A 20,102-nucleotide genomic window follows, 5' to 3' on the forward strand; every position below is an offset into this window, starting at 1 on the left:
AACCTCTCACTGCCAGAAGCCGGGAGGGGAAGACAGGGGTAGATCATTCTAGCTGCCCTGTTCTGTACACTCCCACTGAAGCTCTGGTACTGGCCACCGTCAGAGACAGGATACAAGGCTAGATAGACCGTTGGTCTGAGGCAGCTTGGCACTTCTTATGTTCTTATATTCTGAGTAACACTGGTGTGACCAAATTCAGGTTCTGTGGCTTTCTCCTTTGAAGTTATATCACCATAACATTTGGTGGAGATGAGTTGTCTGGGTTTATTTTCAACATACATGTGTTTTGTATTTTTCCAGCAAAAGGCAAGGAATAGAATGTTCATACATTTATAAACTCAAATCAGTCTTGCAGCTCAGTGTAGCTGTTTCCTTTATATTACTGTATGTATGATGAATGACCTTTCCTTACTACAAGTTTTATACAGTGTCTGAATACATAGAGTACAAGATGAATGTATGAGTCTTTTATGACTGGCCCAGTCACCCTTACATGTTATAGTACCAGCTTAAGTGGTAAGGAAGGAAATAAGATTTCTTTTGTCCAGACTCTTAAAATGCAGTAACATCAAGTCTTCAATACTGGTTTAAGAAGCCATGCCCTTCCATTTATTTCACTCACAGCCTCACTGTATTTCCAATCACTGTGGGAGTGGAAATCATTATGATTGCTAGGCATATTTCTTGCAGTCCTCTGGAATGGTAAGTGGCTTTTTGGACTTGACCAGAGAATATAGAATATTGTTCTGCACTGAGGAGTCAGTCCTTGATACATGAAGGACACCAGGACTCACAGCTAGGACTCATTAAAAAATAAATTTATTATAAATTAAAATTTTAATTTTCAATGACATTTCAAGTTTTCACGAGGGGGACCCGCCTGCCCCCCATTCCAACCAGCTCTAATCTGACACTTGAAAATGACAGCAAAGTGAAACCACTTTTATTCTGGCTATTCTCTGGATTTCCTATGCCACACATAAAATTTAATTGTGTATCAAATGAGTAAACCAAACAGGGTTAGGAGGGACATATTTGACAGTTTTATTTTATTTTCAATATCTTCCTACAGGTACAAAATTCATTTCACTGGGTGACAAGATAGTATACTATTAGTGACTCATGTAAGAAATTGAATTTTTCTTTAAGCATACAGATCATTTCTCTCCATGTCTCTCTCAAACTCTGTTATAACAGCAAATCTCTTTATTAACAACATTTTACTTTATAGCTAGGAGTAACTTTTAATTACTTCTTAACAAATGAGTCTATGGCAGTGTTCAAAAAAGGACTAGATAAGTTCATGGGGGACAGGTCCATCAATGGCTGTTAGCCATTGGGCAGGGATGGTGTCCCTAGCCTCTGTATGGCAGAAGCTGGGAATGGGTGACAGGGGATGCATCACCTGATGATTAGCATTCCCTCTGGGGCACCTGGTATTGACTACTGTCAGAAGACAGGATACTGGGCTAGATGGATCTTTGATCTGACCCAGTTTGGCCATTCTTATGTCTGGGTGTTATGGCCCTGAAGCTTATGTTGAAGCTGAGAATTCCTTCCTTCTAATCCATTGCATTAGTATATTTTCCTCAAAGTCAAAGGCCTTTGCTGAATTTTATCTGACAGAGCCCAAACTGTTCACTTGTTGTATATTCAGCATCAAAGTATATGTTCTGCTTTTAACAATCACATTATCGTACAGAAGAATGCTGGATACAAAGACGAGTCACTCCCACACTGCCAACTGAGCTTCTCTTGAAAAGTTACAATGAACATATTATCCTTTTCTGCTCCAGCCTCTCTAGGAAATGTCTTCTGATCTGATCCTCTCAGCAAAAGGTTATTAACTGGCGCAGGCTATGAAGCAGTCATCAGATGGGATGGGTTACAACTTCTGGTCAAGCTTTATTGGACCAGATTTGAATCAGTGACCTAGAATTCAAAGAATTTTTTTTTTTGCATCGTTTTACCATTCCCCCTGAATTTATCTGTGCAGCTAAGGTTTTACATGTTTTAAATATTTCCGTTCATCCATTCTAAACATTCAGTTCACTTTCAGAAGTGTTATATATACCTGGGGATATATTTTTTTCATATGAAATTCTGTGTACCACAATTGATTGCTATAAGGTTTAAATGCTAATACAGACAAATCATCTAATCAAACGTGGAGGGGTTCCTTGTACCATTTCATCTCGTAGAGGTTATGGTGATTTCACTGCCACAAGTTACAGTTCAGTCTGAATAAGGCGTAATGCTTTCTTCATGTTCTCTATCACTGGAAGAAGAATAAACCGCAAATTAAAAAAAAATTTGAAGTACATTTCTATCTGAAAATAAAATCTCAATTTATCAAAATGTTTCGCTTGTGAATTAATTGATGTATATTGGGGCACAAAATATATTGTAGATCTTTTATTGTGGGATTTTTGGCACCGTTTACTGAAACCGAGGGTGTAGAGTTTCATGGTTCATCACTACTAAGAACTTGACATGCTCCATTTAATCACTTTTCACTTCCCTTCATTTTTCATATTTTAAAATTGATCCTCAACAGTAAATCTTATAATCATGCTTGAAGAGCTAACATACAAATCAATAGACTTCAGTACATCTAATATTCTATTTGGGGTAAGAAAAATGTTATGCATTTTGATAGATGCTGTGACATGAAAGGGACAAGGTCAACTTGAAAAATTACTTTTCTGTCTGACAATGAGTAATCCTAGGTTGTACCTAAGTAACTGTAAATTTAAAAAGTTGGTAGAAAAATATTTTCTCAATTTTTTCCCTAGACTGTTTACTTTGTGCATTTGACAGCCCTTTTGTGGATAGTAATTTTCACTGTGCCAGTTAAACCCTGGTCCTGTAAACTTATGAACGCATGCGTAAATTGACTCAATTGAGTAGTCCTACTAATTTCAGTGGGAGTATTTGTGTACTTAAATGCTTTGCTGGATCAGGACCAGAGTGTTCGACCCCTTGCAAGAATTTCCGTAGGTATTTTTGGGGTGCGGAGCAGGAAGGACAATGAAATGCTGTCTGATCCTCAAGCACAGGTCAATGGGTAGGGTATGTCTCACTGGTCACAGTGTGAAATGCAAAGCATTCACAATGTGGATACTTACAGAATGGTATGTCTTGGGGTTCGTAAGTATAGAGTCGATTAGAATATCTTCCAGTGATATCAGCTCTTACTGTGAGAGAGGGGTCTGAAAAAGTGGACATATTATACAATTATCCCATTGCATTCTCAGTAACAGCATCTTCAATGTCTACTGGTTGTGAATATGAGGCAGAGTCAACTTAAATATAGTTTTGGAAGATACTAATTTAGAACAAATGGAATAATTACATTCTTTTCCACCCAGAGTTCTTATTACACTATGATGTACTGAACGAGTGACAGATTTATTTTAAATATTATGTATTAATTGTTAAATAGGGATATATGTTATGTTCACCAGTATGTATATTCTATTGCATGTTTAAGGGAAAATATCACAAAAAGAGGCCAGTCCTCTTGAATATATATATTCAGTAGGGCTGTCAAGCAATTAAAAAAGTAATTGCGATTAATCGTGTGATTAAAAAAATTGTCATTAATCTCACAATTAATCGAGTGTTACTGATGGAATACCATTTATTTAAATAATTTTGGATGTTTTTTACATTTTTAAATATATTGATTTCAATTACAACATAGAATACAAACAAGGTTGTTTACATTTGCAGGAGATAATGCTGCCAGCTTCTTGTTTACAATGTCACCTGAAAGTGAGAACAGGTGTTTGCTTGGCACTATTGTAGCCGGCATTGTAAGATATTTACATGCCAGATGTGCTAAAGATTCATATGTCCCTTCATGCTTCAATCACCATTCCAGAGGACATTGGTCCATGCTGACGATGGGTTCTGCTCAATAACGATCCAAAGCAGCACAGACCGACACATGTTCATTTTCATCATCTGAGTCAGATGCCACTAGCAAAGGTTGATTTTCTTTTTTGGTGGTTTGCATTCTGTAGTTTTCACATTGGAGTGTTGCTCTTTTAAAACTTCTGAAAGCATGCTCCACACCTTGTTCCTCTCAGATTTTGGAAGGCACTTCAGATTCTTAAACCTTGGGTCGAGTGCTGTACCTATCCTTAGAAATCTCACATTGATTCCTTCCTTGCATTTTGTCAAAGCTGCAGTGAGTGTTCTTAAAATGAACACCACATGCTGGGTCATCATCCAAGACTGCTATAACATGAAATATATGGCAGAATGTGGGTAAAACAGAACAGGAGACATATAATTCTCCCCCAAGGAGTTCAGTCACAAATTTAATTAACACATTATTTTTGTAATGAACGTCATCATCATGGAAGCATATCCTCTGGAAAGGTGGCCAAAACATTAAGGGGCATATGAATGCTTAGCATATCTGGCACGTAAATACCTTGCAATGCTGGCTACAAAAGTGCCATGCAAAAGCTTGTTCTCACTTTCAGGTGACATTGTAAAAAAGAAGAGGGCAGCATTATGTCCCATAAATGTAAACAAACTCATTTATCTTAGTGATTGGCTGAACAAGAAGTAGGACTGAGTGGACTTGTAGGCTCTAAAGTTTTACATTGTTTTGTTTTTGAGTGCACTTATGTAACAAAAAAATCTACATTTGTAAGTTCAACTTTCATGATAAAGAGATTGCACTATAGTACTTGTTTGAGGTGAATTGAAAAATACTATTTCTTTTACAGTCAATATTCATAATAAAAAATAATATAAAGTGAGCACTGTACACTTTGTATTATGTGTTGTAAATGAAATCAGTTTATTTGGAAACGTAGAAAAAAAATCCAAAATATTTAATACATTTCAATTGGTACTCTATTGTTTAACAGTTTGATTAAAACTGTGATTAATAGCGATTATTTTTTTTTTTAGTTAATTGCGTGAGTTAACTGTGATTAATCAACAGCCTTAATATTCAGTATGTAAAACTATGCACATACATTGGGTAAGGCATTCTGGCTCTGAAAGCTCCACATAAATTATATGAATCATGTATTACTGTAACAACAAAGAGTCTGGTGGCACCTTAAAGACTAACAGATTTATTTGGGCATAAGCTTTCGTGAGTAAAAACCTCACTTCTTCGGATGCCAAGGATGTATTACTGTGATTCTCAGACTTTTACTTTCTGAGGGCCAACTTTTATTATCCTCTCTTTGGCTCACTTCCCTTCTCTGACTAAAATTCTCATAACTTGAATTATATGGTCCGATCACCACAGTATCTGAGCGCCTCACAATCTTTAATGCATTCATCCTTTAGATAACAGTATCATCCAAAATACTATTATCCTCATTTTACAATAGGGGAACTAAGCCATAAAAAGACTAAATGATTTGCCCAAGTCACTTAAGGAGTCTATGATGGTGGAGGTATTTGAACCCAGGTCTCCACAGGCAAAGTTAGGGCTATAGCCCGTGCACCATTTTGAGACTTGAAAATGATTCATTCTGAAGACCGCCAAGAAGAACACCTTGGATTCCTGGTGATCTACAGGTCAGGGGTTTAAGAGCCACACTGAGCTCGTCCATCATTGATCCTACATGATTTCTCTCTCTTTGTGACAGTTTAAAAAAAAATGAAAATTCCACCTTTGCCATGAAGATACAATTCTGTGTGTTTGTAACTGTCGGTTTATATCCCCCTCATTGGCCCTTTCCTAAAAGAGGCAACTTGTTTGAAAATAATGACTATAGGGACCTGTCAACAATACCTTTCTGTGATGTTGCACTCTATATGATTTTATGAAAGTATGCTGATGAATGCGAATACAATGTAATTAAAATATGCTTCATGCAAAAAGTTTCTTGTAAGGTATCATTACAAAACTTATAATCTACTAAATGTGTTCATCCTATTTGTATGAATGTATCATTCTTGTATCTGAAACTAGAAATATGAAATATAACTCTGAGGGCCTATTGTAATTATGCAAAATATGGGCCATTAATGGTGGTTTGGAATCATGATGGCTCCCATCAACCAGGACAATTGACTGTAAATGGCTCTGTTTTACTTGTAAATCTTCCTGTATATATGTGTGCTGGCAAGTGGGTAATGAAGTCTTACAGTGACATGTGATCATGTCTTCTGAACTGGAATCCATCTTTAACCTGGTGCTTTTCCATTTAGAAGGAGGGGTGGGAACACAGAGAGGGGAAAAAGGATTCCCGCCTTATGCAAAAGATATTCAAGCGGGTTGACCAGAACAAAAGGGGCGGTCATCATGAGAAATCCCCTAGCTACCATCTGAGCTGGAACCAGGGCTGTACCAGGGGAAAGGATTGTGCCCAGACTAGGAAGGTGTCCAGTCTGTGAAAGAAACTTATTGAAACATCTCTGAGGGTGAGATTTTATCTGTATTCAGTGTTATTACTGTACTAGGCTTAGACTTGCGTGCTTTTTATTTTTATTTTGCTTGGTAATTCACTTTGTTCTGTATCAGGGGGTAGCCGTGTTAGTCTGTATCCACAAAAACAACAAGGAGTCCGGTGGCACCTTAAAGACTAACATATTTGTTTGGGCATAAGGTTTTGTGGGTAAAAAAACTCACTTCTTCAGATCTGAAGAAGTGAGGTTTTTTACTCACGAAAGCTTATGCCCAAATAAATCTGTTAGTTTTTAAGGTGCCACCAGACTCCTTGTTGTTTTTGTCACTTTGTTTGTCACTTAAATCCTACTTTCACTTTTTACTTCTTAATTAACCCAGAGTATGTATTAATACCTGGGAGGGGCAAACAGCTGTGCATATCTCTCTATCAGTGTTATAGATGGCAAACAATTTGAGTTTACACTGTATAAGCTTTATACAGGGTAAAACGGATTTATTTGGGGTTTGGACCCCATTGGGAGTTGGGCATCTGAGTGTTAAAGACAGGAGCACTTCTTAAGTTGCTTTCAGTTAAGTCTGCAGCTTTGGGGCATGTGGTTCAGACCCTGGATCTGTGTTAGAGCAGACTGGCGTGTCTGGCTCAACAAGACAGGGTGCTGGAGTCCCAAGCTGGCAGGGAAAGCAGGGGCAGAAGTAGTCTTAGCACATCAGTTGGCAGTTCCCAAGAGGGTTTCTGTAACGCAACCCATCACACCTTCATCCCCCCCATCTCTCATTCCCCGCATGGGGCTTATGGCAGCTGTAAGGGCTGGCACTTAGAAAGAGAGGGACCAGGATCGACAAGAGTGGTGGTGCTGTCAAACACTCATTAGCATAATTTCCCCATTTACAACCTCTTCCACTTGAGCAGCCCTGGGATTGCATTGCAGCTTCAGAGCACCCCTACCCCCATGTGGCATTGGATTCAATTCTTTTTGGGATCAGCTGGCCTCATGCAAAGCTGGGTTATATTGCAGGCTGACATATCCCTTTTTTACCAGCCTAGTGACGAGTGCATTACAAATACACACTGCACCACTGTGAGACTATTTGCAGGGACATACTATTGCAATGCTGTATGAGCAATTTATTAGACATTCATGGAGATTTCTTTCTAGTTAGGCAACTCAGTAAACTCCTCCTTTTGCCAAACTTGCCAATAGCTGAGACTCTGCTTGGTTTTGGAGGGTCAGGGAAATATGTATATAGCATTGATTGCTTTTGTGGACAGATCTGTGGCGAGCTGCCTGGTGGACTGGTGGACTGATTTTAAATCCAAGTTGTTTAAATCACTTCTCTCTCTCTTTTTTTTCCATAGCTTGTGGATCCCTTCCCCTTCTGCACCATCTGCCAGTGCTGCATCTTTCATTTATTATCTCCTTTCCAGGATGTGGAACCATTGGCCCCTGCCATCTCCCTCACCCCAGGGGCCGAAGGATTCTACACTGAGTGGCAATGTTTTGAAAATTTCACACCATGTTCAAGCTCAACCCAGGAGTGGGAAGAGCCTATGGTAATGGAATTCTAAGATTGAAGGGGGGGCTCAAACCCAAGCTACTTTCACATACACTTCACCCCCAACTCTCACCTATCCCTTACTCCTCTAGTGTGCTGGACGAGATGAGCCTTGCTTTTTCTGTGTGCGTGTGCGCATCTGTCTGTCCGTGCTGTCGGCTGCTAGAGGAGATATTTAAATACTCCCTCTTTCTTCCCTTCTCTAAACTGATAAGTCTTCAGATAGGTAAAAGGCTATTATAAAGAGGAGGAGGATCAGTTTTTCTCCATGTCCACTGAAGGTAGGACAAGAAGTAATGGTCTTATTCTGCAGCAAGGGAGATTTAGATATTAAGGGAAATGTTCTAACTATAAGGGCAGTTAAGCTCTGGAATACGCTTCCAAGGAAGGTTGTGGAGTCCCCATCATTGGAGGTTTTAAAGACAAACACCTGTCAGGGATGATCTAGGCATATTTAATCCTGCTTCAGTGCAGGCAGATGGACTAGGTGGTTTCTCACGATCCCTTCCAGCCCTACATTTCTATGGTTTTGTTTGATGCCTTGAAGGAGGCAAGGGTTTGGTATATACCATGCTAACTCAAAAATTAGTAAATTAAAATGTTAAATATCCTGTATATCATGAGGGAGAAAATTCCTATAACACATACATACTATTGAAATGAGGTTTCATTTTTAAAGAAGATATATATTGTGCATACCTACAAACATGATTCGAGGTACATATTGTCCATCAGGTGACAAGTTCTTATCTGTGGTTTCATGCTGGCAGGAAAATTAAAAGCAAATTATTAAATATTCATTTGCACTTTGTGAAACTAGCGAATAGGAGCATATGAAGCCATGGTAGATAATACTAACGTGACAATGTATGCTGAAATGCATCAATTTAAAACGTGCAATATATATCTCCTTACCATGAGATTTAGCATGATGAAGTTATTTTGAGCCATTTCTTGTATTTCCTCATTTTCTGCAAAAACCTTCTTCAGTGCTAGAAAAGATGTTGTGATGGTTTTAAAAGCTGTTCTCAATCACTGCTTCCAAAACCTATTTTTCCTTCTATACTGGGGCAACATATGCATGAGACTTTGCTTTCTCCACATTTCTAATGAGACAGGTCACAGATCTATCACCACATTTTGGTTTTGTCCTGTGTCGGGACAACCTTCAGCTATATAAATGGAAGCTTTCTCCTGTTATTTCTGAAGCCTTTCATTTCAATGGGTGTCAAGCAACAGCTTGACAAAAGTGTATTATTCTCCATAAATTCTTCTTAGGTCAATTTCAGCAGTCATGCCCCAGTCTCCTTCTCTGGTTACCAGTTCAGGAGGAAAGAACAATATTAAATCTGTTCAATGAGTTAGGAGTAAATTCATGCATCTTAATTTAAACCGTCTAATACTGCATCAGGCTTTGCAGAACAGCTTTGTAAGGTACTTTTTCATGTCTCTGTTGTAAAAGGCTTGTGGTGGGGTTTGTAAGCAGCCTGTTTTCATTATTTACTTTTTGGAGATACTTTCTATTGAATATGCAGCACATCTGAGAAAGTGATTCAGTGTTACAGATAACTATAGAAAGGGGCCATATAACAATCTAGATATTGGCAGATATATGTTCTAAAAATCTTCAAATTATTAGTTTAACAGTCAGACAATTGAAATTACCTTGGCAGTATTGACAGTCCTCCAGATGATGAATGACCATCAGTGGTTTGTTACTTTCATAACAACAAAAAATACATAATTAGATCATCTGATGAGTGTAAAATTAGAGTCACTTGGATAAACAGGCCTGGATATGCAACTGCGGTTGTATCTTATGTTACACCAAACTAATAACTAGACTGAGGCATTGGGAAGAATGGGGCATATTTCTGAGTGTCATGTAACTCGTTCATAAAAAGGAACGCAACAAAATAGAGATGCAAGATATATTCTAAACTGAGAGGTTCTCAGCTTGGAGACTGCAGAGGATCATCTTTTTATTATTGCTTAATATATAGTTCCAGGAAGGCTTACAAAGAGAAGCATTCTCCATCCTAGCCCAGTCTTGTGGCCACTTACTACTGAGTAGAGCTAGTCAAAATTTCCTTGCTCTAGTTTTCTACAAGTTTTTTTTTTTCATAAAAAAATCTATTTTTGATTAAACTGCCCCTCCCTTGAAAATTGGCTATGAAAAGTTGCATTGAAAAATTGGGGGGGGGGGGTGTTGAACAGCTGCGGAATTGGCTTAAATTTTTCCCCAAATGAAAAATGTTGATGAAATTTAGATATCTTTCAACATTTTGGGGAAAAAAGTATATACTCGATCATAAGCCGGTTCGTTTATAAGCCAACCCCCCCAAGATGGATAAGTAAAAATGGAAAATTTTTATGACCCATTCTTAAGCCAACCCAGGGGTCAGCAAACTTTGGCTCCCGGGCCATGAGGATAAGCCGCTGGCGGGTCGAGATGGTTTGTTTACCTCGAGCGTCCACAGGCACAAAGGTAAACCTTAGTAAACGAAGTGTCCCGGCGTGCCAGATACTTACCCTGACGGCTGGGACAGCAACTGGTGGGGAAATTTTTTTGGGTGGGGAGAAGCTGGGGGTGAGGGGAGTAACCCATCCTATCTCTTCCCACCTTATCTGGGAAGGATGTCTCTGGCCTGGCCGCAGCATGTTCCAGCGGGCTGGGACGGGCGGCGCGGCCGCAGCATGCTCCAGTGCCCAAGCGGCGCAGCCACAGCCTGCGCCGGGGGGCGGGGCTGAGCGGCATGTCTGCAGCCTGCCAGCCCCGGAGCTGCAGCTGCTTCGGAGGCTGGGGGGAGAGCAGCGTGGCCAGAAGCAGAGAGATTCTGGCCCCGCCTCTTCCCTTCTGGCTGTGTTGCTTCTCCTTGCTCTCTCTGTTGGGGAGAGGGGCTGTGTCCCACCTCTCCCTCTCTATACCTGTTCATAAGCTGACCCCTTTCTCTGGTGCTTCCCTTTTTTACTAAAAAAATTCGGCTTATGAACGAGTATATATGGTCAGGGCCGGCTTTAGGCCGATTCCACTGATTCCCCGGAATCGGGCCCCACGCCTAAGAGGGCCCCACTCCCCTGGCCGGAGCGCAGCAAGCCCTGCGGCTCCACTCCCCCGACGGGAGCCGCGGCCCCGCTCCCCCGGCCGGAGTGCCGGCCCGGCAAGCCCCGCAGTGCCGCTCCCCGGTCAGAGCGCTGGCCAGAGCCCAGCAACCACGTGGCCCCGCAACCCCGGCCGGAGCACGGCAGTCCGAAGTGCCGCTGAAGACTCGGAGCGCCGCCCTGTGAGTACAAGCCCCTCTTGCTAAAGCCGGCCCTGTATACGGTAATTAAAAAACCCAAATCTTGTGAGACAAATTTTTATTCTTTTTTTGACCAGTTCTTGTGCTCAGCACAGTGCTTATTACTATGTGTTTTGCCACTGTAGTCAATAGTGCTCAGTAGGATTTTCCTCCTTGCTTTCACAAGGTATGCAACAGATTAGTTGCCCTTCTTTTAAACCTGAGTTGGTAGGTTGGCCTGGGACTGTGCTTTGTTGCTGTAGAAAGAAGTGGGTTTGGAGGAGTGACCTGGAGGAGAGTGAGGTTATGAGGTGTACAGGAATCCTCAAGTGTACTTCCCACTGAATCCATAGTGATGCTTATTCAAGAACTCATTCTGGACGAGTTGTGAACAGTGAGGAACTGCCCATGTATTTAATACTATAAGCCAAAGGGGAAAGCATTGAGATGATAGTTAATACAACAGAATGTTGCCTGAGGTTCTATTACTGGCTCATGCTGTTGTGGTAAAGCTGAGGAATTAATCAAATATAAATACCATCATGAAAACAAGTCTGTTTACTTTCTGATAATAGACCTTTATCCTGTGGCAATTTTCTATTCCATAGCACACACATAAACGCCAACATCTTGTCTAACAGTGCTTGATGCAGTAAGCCACAGTGCAATTACAAAAAGATGTTGCTTTTGTTTATAGAATTACATTTTTGTTTTGTTACAAGATGCTTTCTATATTAGCTAGAGTGGGATTTTTGTTTTGCTTTGTTTCTTTACAGTACTTTGATTAGATAGTTCAGCTGACTTGACAACTTTATCTTTTCTAAATGTTCTTTACCTTTTTCTTGCTTGAAAAAGCCCTTCTTCATAGGTTTGCACCCAAGTAATATCATCTCCCCAGCCTGTAATCACAATGGAGGGATTAATCAACAGAGTCTTGAAAATAACTTCTGTTTTGGGCATTTATCAATATCTTGCACAGAGATAGGATTTTTTTTTATCCAGTGCCTTCAAAACTCCATGTAGATATTAAGTCTCTCAACTTTTGAGTATTACACTAATTTAACAGATAAGTAAACTTAGGCACAAAGGACCAGGGAAGGTGGTTTACAAAGGTATTCAAGTTTCTAAAGAGGCAGATAGGCACCAAGTTGGAATTTCAAAAACACCTAGGCAAGTTACTTGCCAAACTTAAGCACTTAGGCAAGCACCTAGTGGAATTTACAATCTTCATTAGTCCTCAGGTCCCTGAGTCTGGCTGACCTGCATTTGATGCAGAGCCTGAAGTCAGGGGACAAAAGTAGGATGAAAAAAGAGTTCCCAACACTCATAGTTGTGGAGAAAAGTTTGAAAATGTGACCCGTAAAATTTCAAATACCAGCAGACAAAAGGATTCCAAAATCAATATTTAAAAAAAAACCCTCATATTTTTTAATCTAATCTCATAATTTTTGGGCCTGAATCATGATTTTTTTTAACATTAGGAGTTGGCAACACTAAGTCTGTTCATGCAGTCTTTATCAAGAATTAATATTAAAAATATTTCCAGATGAATTACCAGCCTCTCTACTCATCCCCACCTAGTCATTTTCTGGTCTTGAGGAGGGTATTGTCCAATTGATTCATGTGCCTTATCAGATCCCCAGTGTGCAGGTTCTTGTTTAATAGGTTCAGACTCCTCAACAATGTTACTTCCCTATTAAGGCTGTGGTGGGAGTACTATTGCTGCAAGAGTTGAACACCAATTGATTTGGATTTGGAACCAGCTGAAGATCCTGCCTGATTCTTCTCTGCTGAGTATCTTGTTCAATCTCAACCATGTAGGAGCTTGTAGTAAAGCTCCACCTAGTGACAACAGCCAATATTGTTCAATCTCTTTCCTTATCCAATCTTGTCAGTATTTGATCTTTGATAAGATTTGGGCTGCATTCTAATGGGTTAAAGAGGAAAGCCTGAGATGTTTTAAATCTGGTATCTCTTGGCCTCCTATCATTTAAGGAGGACCATTTAGGTTAATGATGTATCTCTCAGGTTGGTAATATTATTCTGATCTGTTTGACCAATAAGCAGCTGAGCTTGGCTTGAGTCAGTGACTGAGGTAGGGGGTTGTTTTATAGCTCAGAAGAGCTAATATAAGGTCTCTTTATTGAAGTAGAGATTTCTTAGCAATCTGGACTGCTGGAAAGAGCAATATACTCCCTTATGAGTTCTGGGGGCTGCAAGTTACATACTTAAACTTATACTGTGTCTCAGAAGCTTGGAATTCAGAGCAAGCAAGCTGTCACATGCTGTCAGTGACTATTTCTTCCACATTTCCAAAATAAGGAATGATGCCCTATGCTGCAAAATTCAAATGATTCTAGCTTCCATTTTCAATCCTGTCCTATGTGGAGTGACATATTAGGGCTTGGTCCTGGCATTTTTTTAAAGCATTGCTGGTCAAGGACTGTAGGACTTCAGTATGATTGCAATAGGTTATCAGACTTCCAGCTACAGAGAGTTCCCCTCTCTTTGCATGGAAGGATGTGTGAGCCCTCAGGGGTACTTGGGATTAGATGGGAGTTATATGGTGCATGTACCTTGTGCTAATTCTCTTTGTGTGGGATGAATTTTGCCAAGTGTGAGTTATGGGTACTTGAGGACTATAGAATTCTTAAATATTACATGATAGGGAGAGGCAGGGGAGGTAGCTGGAGATTATGCAAAGCAAGTAATCTTATCCAAATTCCACAAATGGAGATGGGGAAGTGGCAAGGACCTTGCAGAGCTCCTAAGCTATTCCTGTACCCATATTCTTAAGGGAATTAATTAACAGAGAGAAAATCATTACATTTAAAGTTAAAGACTAGTTAACATTAAAGTTGAAAATTTTGCATAACAAGGAACTTCTTAAGTGTGAAAATAACAGCTAAAGGACAGGAGATAGATATGTGAGTATCCTCATTGGTCAGTCTCTAAATGTGCTTCTGTTCTGGAAAACAATTAAGCAAAAATAGTGTGTGTGTGGGGGGGAGGAAGTCTGTGATTTCCATGTTAAATGTGTCAAGTTGGGTTATTTGTTTCTAGTACGTCATTATTAGTAACAAGTTCTGCAGGCCAAATGAGGCTATGATGTGCCACACAAGGCAGTGCAGGTTGAGTGAATTAACCTGATAGGCTGCAACTGAAGGAGAGACAAGCTTGAAAGGCTGATTGAAGGTTGAACCCAGCTGAGAAGGAACAGACAGGGCTGGAATAAAGCCAGGAAGTTAGCAGCAGAAAGCTGCTGCAGGGGATGTGGTCTGCAGTCACTCCCTGGGAGAAGGGGATTTGGGTTGATAAACCTAGAGAGTGGGGAGGCTAGAGGGTGAGAGCAAAGACATAGGAAGGAGGCCAGGGAAACAGCAGCAGGGTCTGGGTGCAAGCAGCAGGGCCGGCTCCAGGGTTTTTGCTGCCCCAAGTGGCAAAAAATAATAATAATAATAATAAAAAAAAGCTGCAATCGTGATCGACTGCAGCTCCACCGCGCTGCTTTCTTCTTTGGTGGCAATTCGGCAGCAGGTCCTTCCCTCTGAGAAGGACCGAGGGACCCGCCGCTGAATTGCCACCAAAGAGCCTGATGTGCCGCCTCTTCCCCTTGGCCGCCCCAAGCACCTGCTTACTGAGCTGGTGCCTGGAGCCGGCCCTGGCAAGCAGACCATAGGTACTGGACCTACAATGCCTGACCTGGCACCTGGAGTGTAGTAGGTGGGCCCAGGTTCCCCTACCAGCCACTGGGATAGTAGCATAAACTGAGCAGTGGAGCCAAAGACTGCCTGGGACAGATGCCCAAAGGGACTCTGATACCCTGGAATGGGAGGGCTGTACAGTGACCTGGCTGGAGGACTAAGTCACGAAGAAGGAATACCCTGAGTTCCAACGAGAGATCACGGGGTGAGGAAAGGTATGCCAGACCAGAGTGGAGCTAATTCCCAGAGCAGCCAGGAGGAGGCACCCTAGTGGTGAGTGGACTCCGTGAGAGAGGCCCTCAGTGCTATCTGTACAACTCCAGTGCTTCATTGGGTTTGCGCAGGCATAACTTATTGGAACTGTGTAAATTATTTCATTGCACAAGGTGAAACAGAGCCCTACTCCCTGTTAGCTCTGCTGGTTTTGCAGCGCTAAAAGGAAAAAAAATCAGTAAACGTGAGGGGTGGGAATGTAAAGTTAAGAGTGAATGCACAAAAGGGGTAGATCTGTTGAATAACAAAAAGTGCTCTTTTCATATAGCTCTTTTCAGAGAAAATAAGCACACTTAAAATAAACATCATATGCTATCAAATGTCTTAAAATAGAAGAGTATATTGAATTTAAACATGTGGCTGCATTTTATATTAACTAAACAATTAAATAAAGTGAACATACTGCACCTCTCGACAGCGTCTGGGGAGCTCTTTTTTCCTTTTTGATTGCCATCGCGAGGTTGGAAGAAACTGCGATTAGGAGGAGTGACAAAGCCAATGCTGAATGCATCGTTATCTCTTTAAGAAATCCCCTTTCAATGCAGCCGTGAAACTGGAAAACAAAGCAATCTTTTTAGTTGGGTGGGTTCATTACAAGTTGCCATCTGGAAGATGATTTTAATAGCATTCTAATAATCTACACCACAAGGACTGTTGTGTTTGTTTTTGGAAACAGTGGACTTGCTTGATGACAATAGTCCAGAGTCCAGGTGGTCTACACTAGATACGTAAGCATCCTGCAAATTTGTCAGAAATATACCCGGAGAACAATCTAGAGTTACTACTATAGTTTTGAACAGTGAAAAATTAATCAGTTTCACTTTTATTTCTAGTCAATTTCTCATTCCAGTTGTTATACACTAGTCTAATCTTATATTATTGAGTTGAAAACATGGCAGGACAATGCTTCTGGGTTGTGTTTTCCTTTCCCCAAACTGTATTGTTGGAATTGTTAATAATAATAAAAAAGAATGGCATGGGAACATTTCTATTGACAGTAGGTTTTGTGCTCCAACTCTAGTTGATGATATCCGCTCTAAAAAAGTTAGCTGAAATTATAAAAAGCTTGTCTTCTGGTAGACTCCAGTGTAACAAGAAACATCAGGAAGGGATTTCCCAGAAAACAAACAAATATTTTTGCAATTTAAAATTACAAAGTGAAAAACACATTTATAATTATATTTTTTTAAAATGTTTTTTTAATAATGAAAGAACATCAGTGCTTCCACTGAGAACAGTATTTGAAAGTTTGAGTGTCAGTCTGATCTTTGTCCAAAATATCTGAATATCTTAACTCAGAAAATTTCATGGAAATTACAGTATTCTAGGGGTACTTGTTTTTATTCATGACAAAACTCGCATGAGAATAGTCACTCTTGAAACTTCATGATTTCTGCTTCTGATTAGAAGTGAAAAGGGCAAAATCTGTGCAAACAGGATTTTTTTTGTTTTAAATCAAACACTTTTGAACCTAGTTAGAATTTCTGTTTTAAAAAAATGGTGCTTTTCCCCCACTCTGGTCTGGTCCAATCATTGCTAGGTATTGTATCTCCAAAGCCCCATGTGTTGTTTGAATGTCATTGGCAAAGTATGCAGTGTTGGTGGAACTGCATGCTGCAGAAGAGAACATTGAATCTCTGTATTGGCTCACTATCACTTGTGATGCTAATTTTGATGGCAGCGCTTTATGCATAATACAATCTGTTGAGAATAATAATAAACTAAAATGTTCCTGTTCCTGCTATAAATCCAGTTCCTGCTATAAATAAATCAGAGGGCTAACTCCTCCCCACCCTGGTGTTTAATTAAGTTAAACACCAATGTTGACACAAGAATTAATGGATATAAACTGGTCATCAATAATCTTAGGCTTGAAATTACACAAAGGTTTCTAACCATCAGATGAATGAAGTTCTGGAACCCAGCCTTCCAAGGGGAGCAGTGGGAGAAAAAAAACTAACTGGTTTCAAGACTGAGCTTGATACGTTTATGGAGGGGATGGTATGATGAGACTGCTTACAATGGCATGTAGCCGATCTGCGACTGCTAGTACAAATATCTCCAAAGGTCGGGTATGGAACACAAGATGGGGAGGACTCCAAGTTACAACAGAGAATTCTTATATATATCTGGCTCTAGGTCCTGCCCACATGCTTGGGGTCTAACTGATCATCATATTTACGGATGGGAAGGAATTTTTCCCTGGGTCAGATTGGCAAAAACCCTGGGGGATTTTTGCCTTTCTCTACAGGATGGGGCATGGGTCACTTGCAGGTTTAAACTAGTGTAAATGGTGAATTCTCTGTAACTTGAAGTCTTTAAATCATGATTTGAGGACTTAAGTAATTCAGCCGGAGTTTTACAGGAATTATTCTGTGGCCTGCAATGTGTAGGAGGTCAGAGTAGATGATAGTCCCTTCTGGCCTTAAAGTCTATGAGAGAGGCCTCTGACTAAAAATACAAACCAAGCCAGGATGAAGCCTATTGTAATGGAGAATACCTTACATTTGAACTCAGCAGCTACATTCATTGTGGAATTTCACCAGGACCAACTAAGACTGAATCATATCAGTGTAATAGTCACACCATCATCTCAGGATGGGCAGTCATGAAAAGTTTTGGGGGCTTTTACACTGCCTATACGCAAGCCCGCCAATGTCACAAGTAGCACTGTTACTAACTCCAGTTCTGGCAGGTGCATTCCAGTACTGGTTCTCCTACACCTGTCAGTCTCAACACAAAAAAACAGATTCTCTTCAAAGAGGCCACAATAGAATTTGCTGCTTAGAACAAAAAACAACAAGAACAACAAAATCCTTGCAAGTGTTATCCTCTCCTAAGGATTCCATAACTATTAAGAGACTCCGCTAGGCTTCTAAACAATCAGTAAAGTCACCATAACATTTTCCCTCCCAACCCTGGTCCCTAGTGGTTCGCTTTGTTTCTTCTGGGGTTTTAAGAATCCTACAATTTTTTCTTTGTTTTACATACCCCACCCTCAGTGTTGCGTGTAGCAGATACCCTCCCTCCATTCAGTAATGGATGAGAACCCCTTTGGAGCTCTTTAGCTTGCTGAAGGGCTTGAAGTTCCGTGCTGAGAAATGGGAGGTTTCCCACTGCTTCATAAAGAGGGACTAAGACTACTGCTTTAACCCTGGGACTGAAAAATGATTGGGAACAGAAAATCAATCCCAAATTCTCTTCGGGGCTCTGCCGATCACTACCCATGGCCATTAAAATGATAGGTCTGTAATCTACAGCATAAACTCAACAAAAATATTCCTTGTAGCCATTGCATGTGGGGGTTAATAATCCTTAGCATTAGATAGGCTTTAGTATTAATCTTTGATCAGTCTGTCACTTATATTTTGTTCAATATTTTCAGTGCTGTGAAAACATTAATAGTTATGGCTTGGTGAAACAGTCTCAGGTTTCTGATGATAGAACAGCTATGAAATGTGCAAATCAGTAATTTCCTTCAAGATAAATAAGATTCTTCTTACAGTCAAGAAATCTCAGGAAATAAACACAGTTTTTTTAGCTCAGGGCCAACAGAAATATTTTTCTCACACTTAAATAACTTTTTCCCCCCCAGAAAATCATCATAAAGAAAGCCCAGGATGGCTTCTATGACAGATAATTGCCACCACTGTTGATGGATGAAGCTTAAAAATCCATTTTTGATATTATGAGACCCAATGCCAGTGTGGTTTAAACGGTGAATTCATTATAGGACACACCCTTGAAATCCGTCCCACTGCTCTGTTACATATTCCCTGTAGAAGAATTTTTTTTTGCCAGTTAACCTTTTTTATTCTTCTTCCCCATCAGCACGCACATTATAGGTAGATTATATACATCATAGATAACATAGATTCACTACCAAATAAATACATATTAATGCTGAAAACTGTTTGCTCACCTTAGCTGATCAGTTCTGCTGATAAAAGTTCTTCTTTCTGGAAGTGGCTAGTTTAAAAATGGGTGTGATTTATACACACAAGAATATCTGACCTGCACAGTTCTATGAGCACAGCAACAAGAGTGTATTCGCCTGCAAAAACAACAGGAACCAGTTAGTCAGAAACCAAGAATTTTTTTTCTTCCCACACCCCTTTTACCCTCCCCTTTAACTTTTTACTCTTGTGAATTCTCATGCCTGTACACTAAATACTCCGATTTCTCTCCATCTTGGCTTGTATCAGGTGTCGTCATATTGGGACGCAAAATAAATAGTGACTTGTGTGTGTCTGTGACTTTTTTCCCCCAAATAGTTTGGATCTGGCCTCAGTCCAGTGAAAAAAGAAACCATCAGTGAAAGATGAAACTGTATGTACTATTATTCCCAATGAATGGCTGGGTTCACTGGTGCTGGCAGATTAGATATGAAGTTAATAGGAAGACACAAGAGTTACTTTGTATGGAGGAATGTAATTAACAAATGAAGGAAACTTGTTTCTTTAAATTTAGGAGGAAAACAGAATGCTACTTAAAAATCATGAATCTAAGGATTATATTGTTTCTTTAAGTTAAAGTTTAAAGGTAGGAGGTTTTTTACACATGATGCCTAATATAATTCTGACCCAGCTTGACAAACATAGACGCCCTTGAATACAAAAGGAATTACTTAGGTTATCTTTGTCTGCTCTGGTGCACCTTTTGCATAGAAATCGAGATACATCAGAAGCAATCTCTCTAATACAACTGGATTCTTTCTCTGACATTTTATATTACTGAGTAGTATTGTAGTAACTGGTGTAAGATCATGTGTCTTAAACCAAAATTATTTCCTCCAGTTCTCTCTCAACTGAATTTTGGCTCCAGCTTTTAGCTCTGCTACTTTGGCCCATCCCTGGTTATAGCTCATTGATGGCTGAAATTATCACATGAGGACTTCCA

The 20,102-nt window shown here is 40.1% G+C and overlaps 1 protein-coding gene across 1 annotated transcript; it reads right to left on the reverse strand.

The window, feature by feature from the left end:
• Positions 1-1,439: 1,439 nt before the first annotated feature.
• On the reverse strand, positions 1,440-19,264 carry AGR3 (anterior gradient 3, protein disulphide isomerase family member). The gene is made up of 8 exons (XM_034759373.1): positions 19,126-19,264; positions 15,612-15,756; positions 12,062-12,125; positions 9,611-9,663; positions 8,861-8,937; positions 8,645-8,708; positions 3,129-3,212; positions 1,440-2,278 (listed from the first exon to the last, which is right to left on the reverse strand). Exons 2-8 carry the CDS (start codon positions 15,712-15,714, stop codon positions 2,229-2,231), a joined length of 495 nt encoding a protein of 164 aa, XP_034615264.1. The 5' UTR covers positions 15,715-15,756; positions 19,126-19,264; the 3' UTR covers positions 1,440-2,228.
• Positions 19,265-20,102: the final 838 nt, after the last annotated feature.

Source organism: Trachemys scripta, chromosome 2 (genome assembly GCF_013100865.1).
Source record: "Trachemys scripta elegans isolate TJP31775 chromosome 2, CAS_Tse_1.0, whole genome shotgun sequence".
Taxonomy (NCBI): Eukaryota; Metazoa; Chordata; order Testudines; family Emydidae; genus Trachemys; species Trachemys scripta.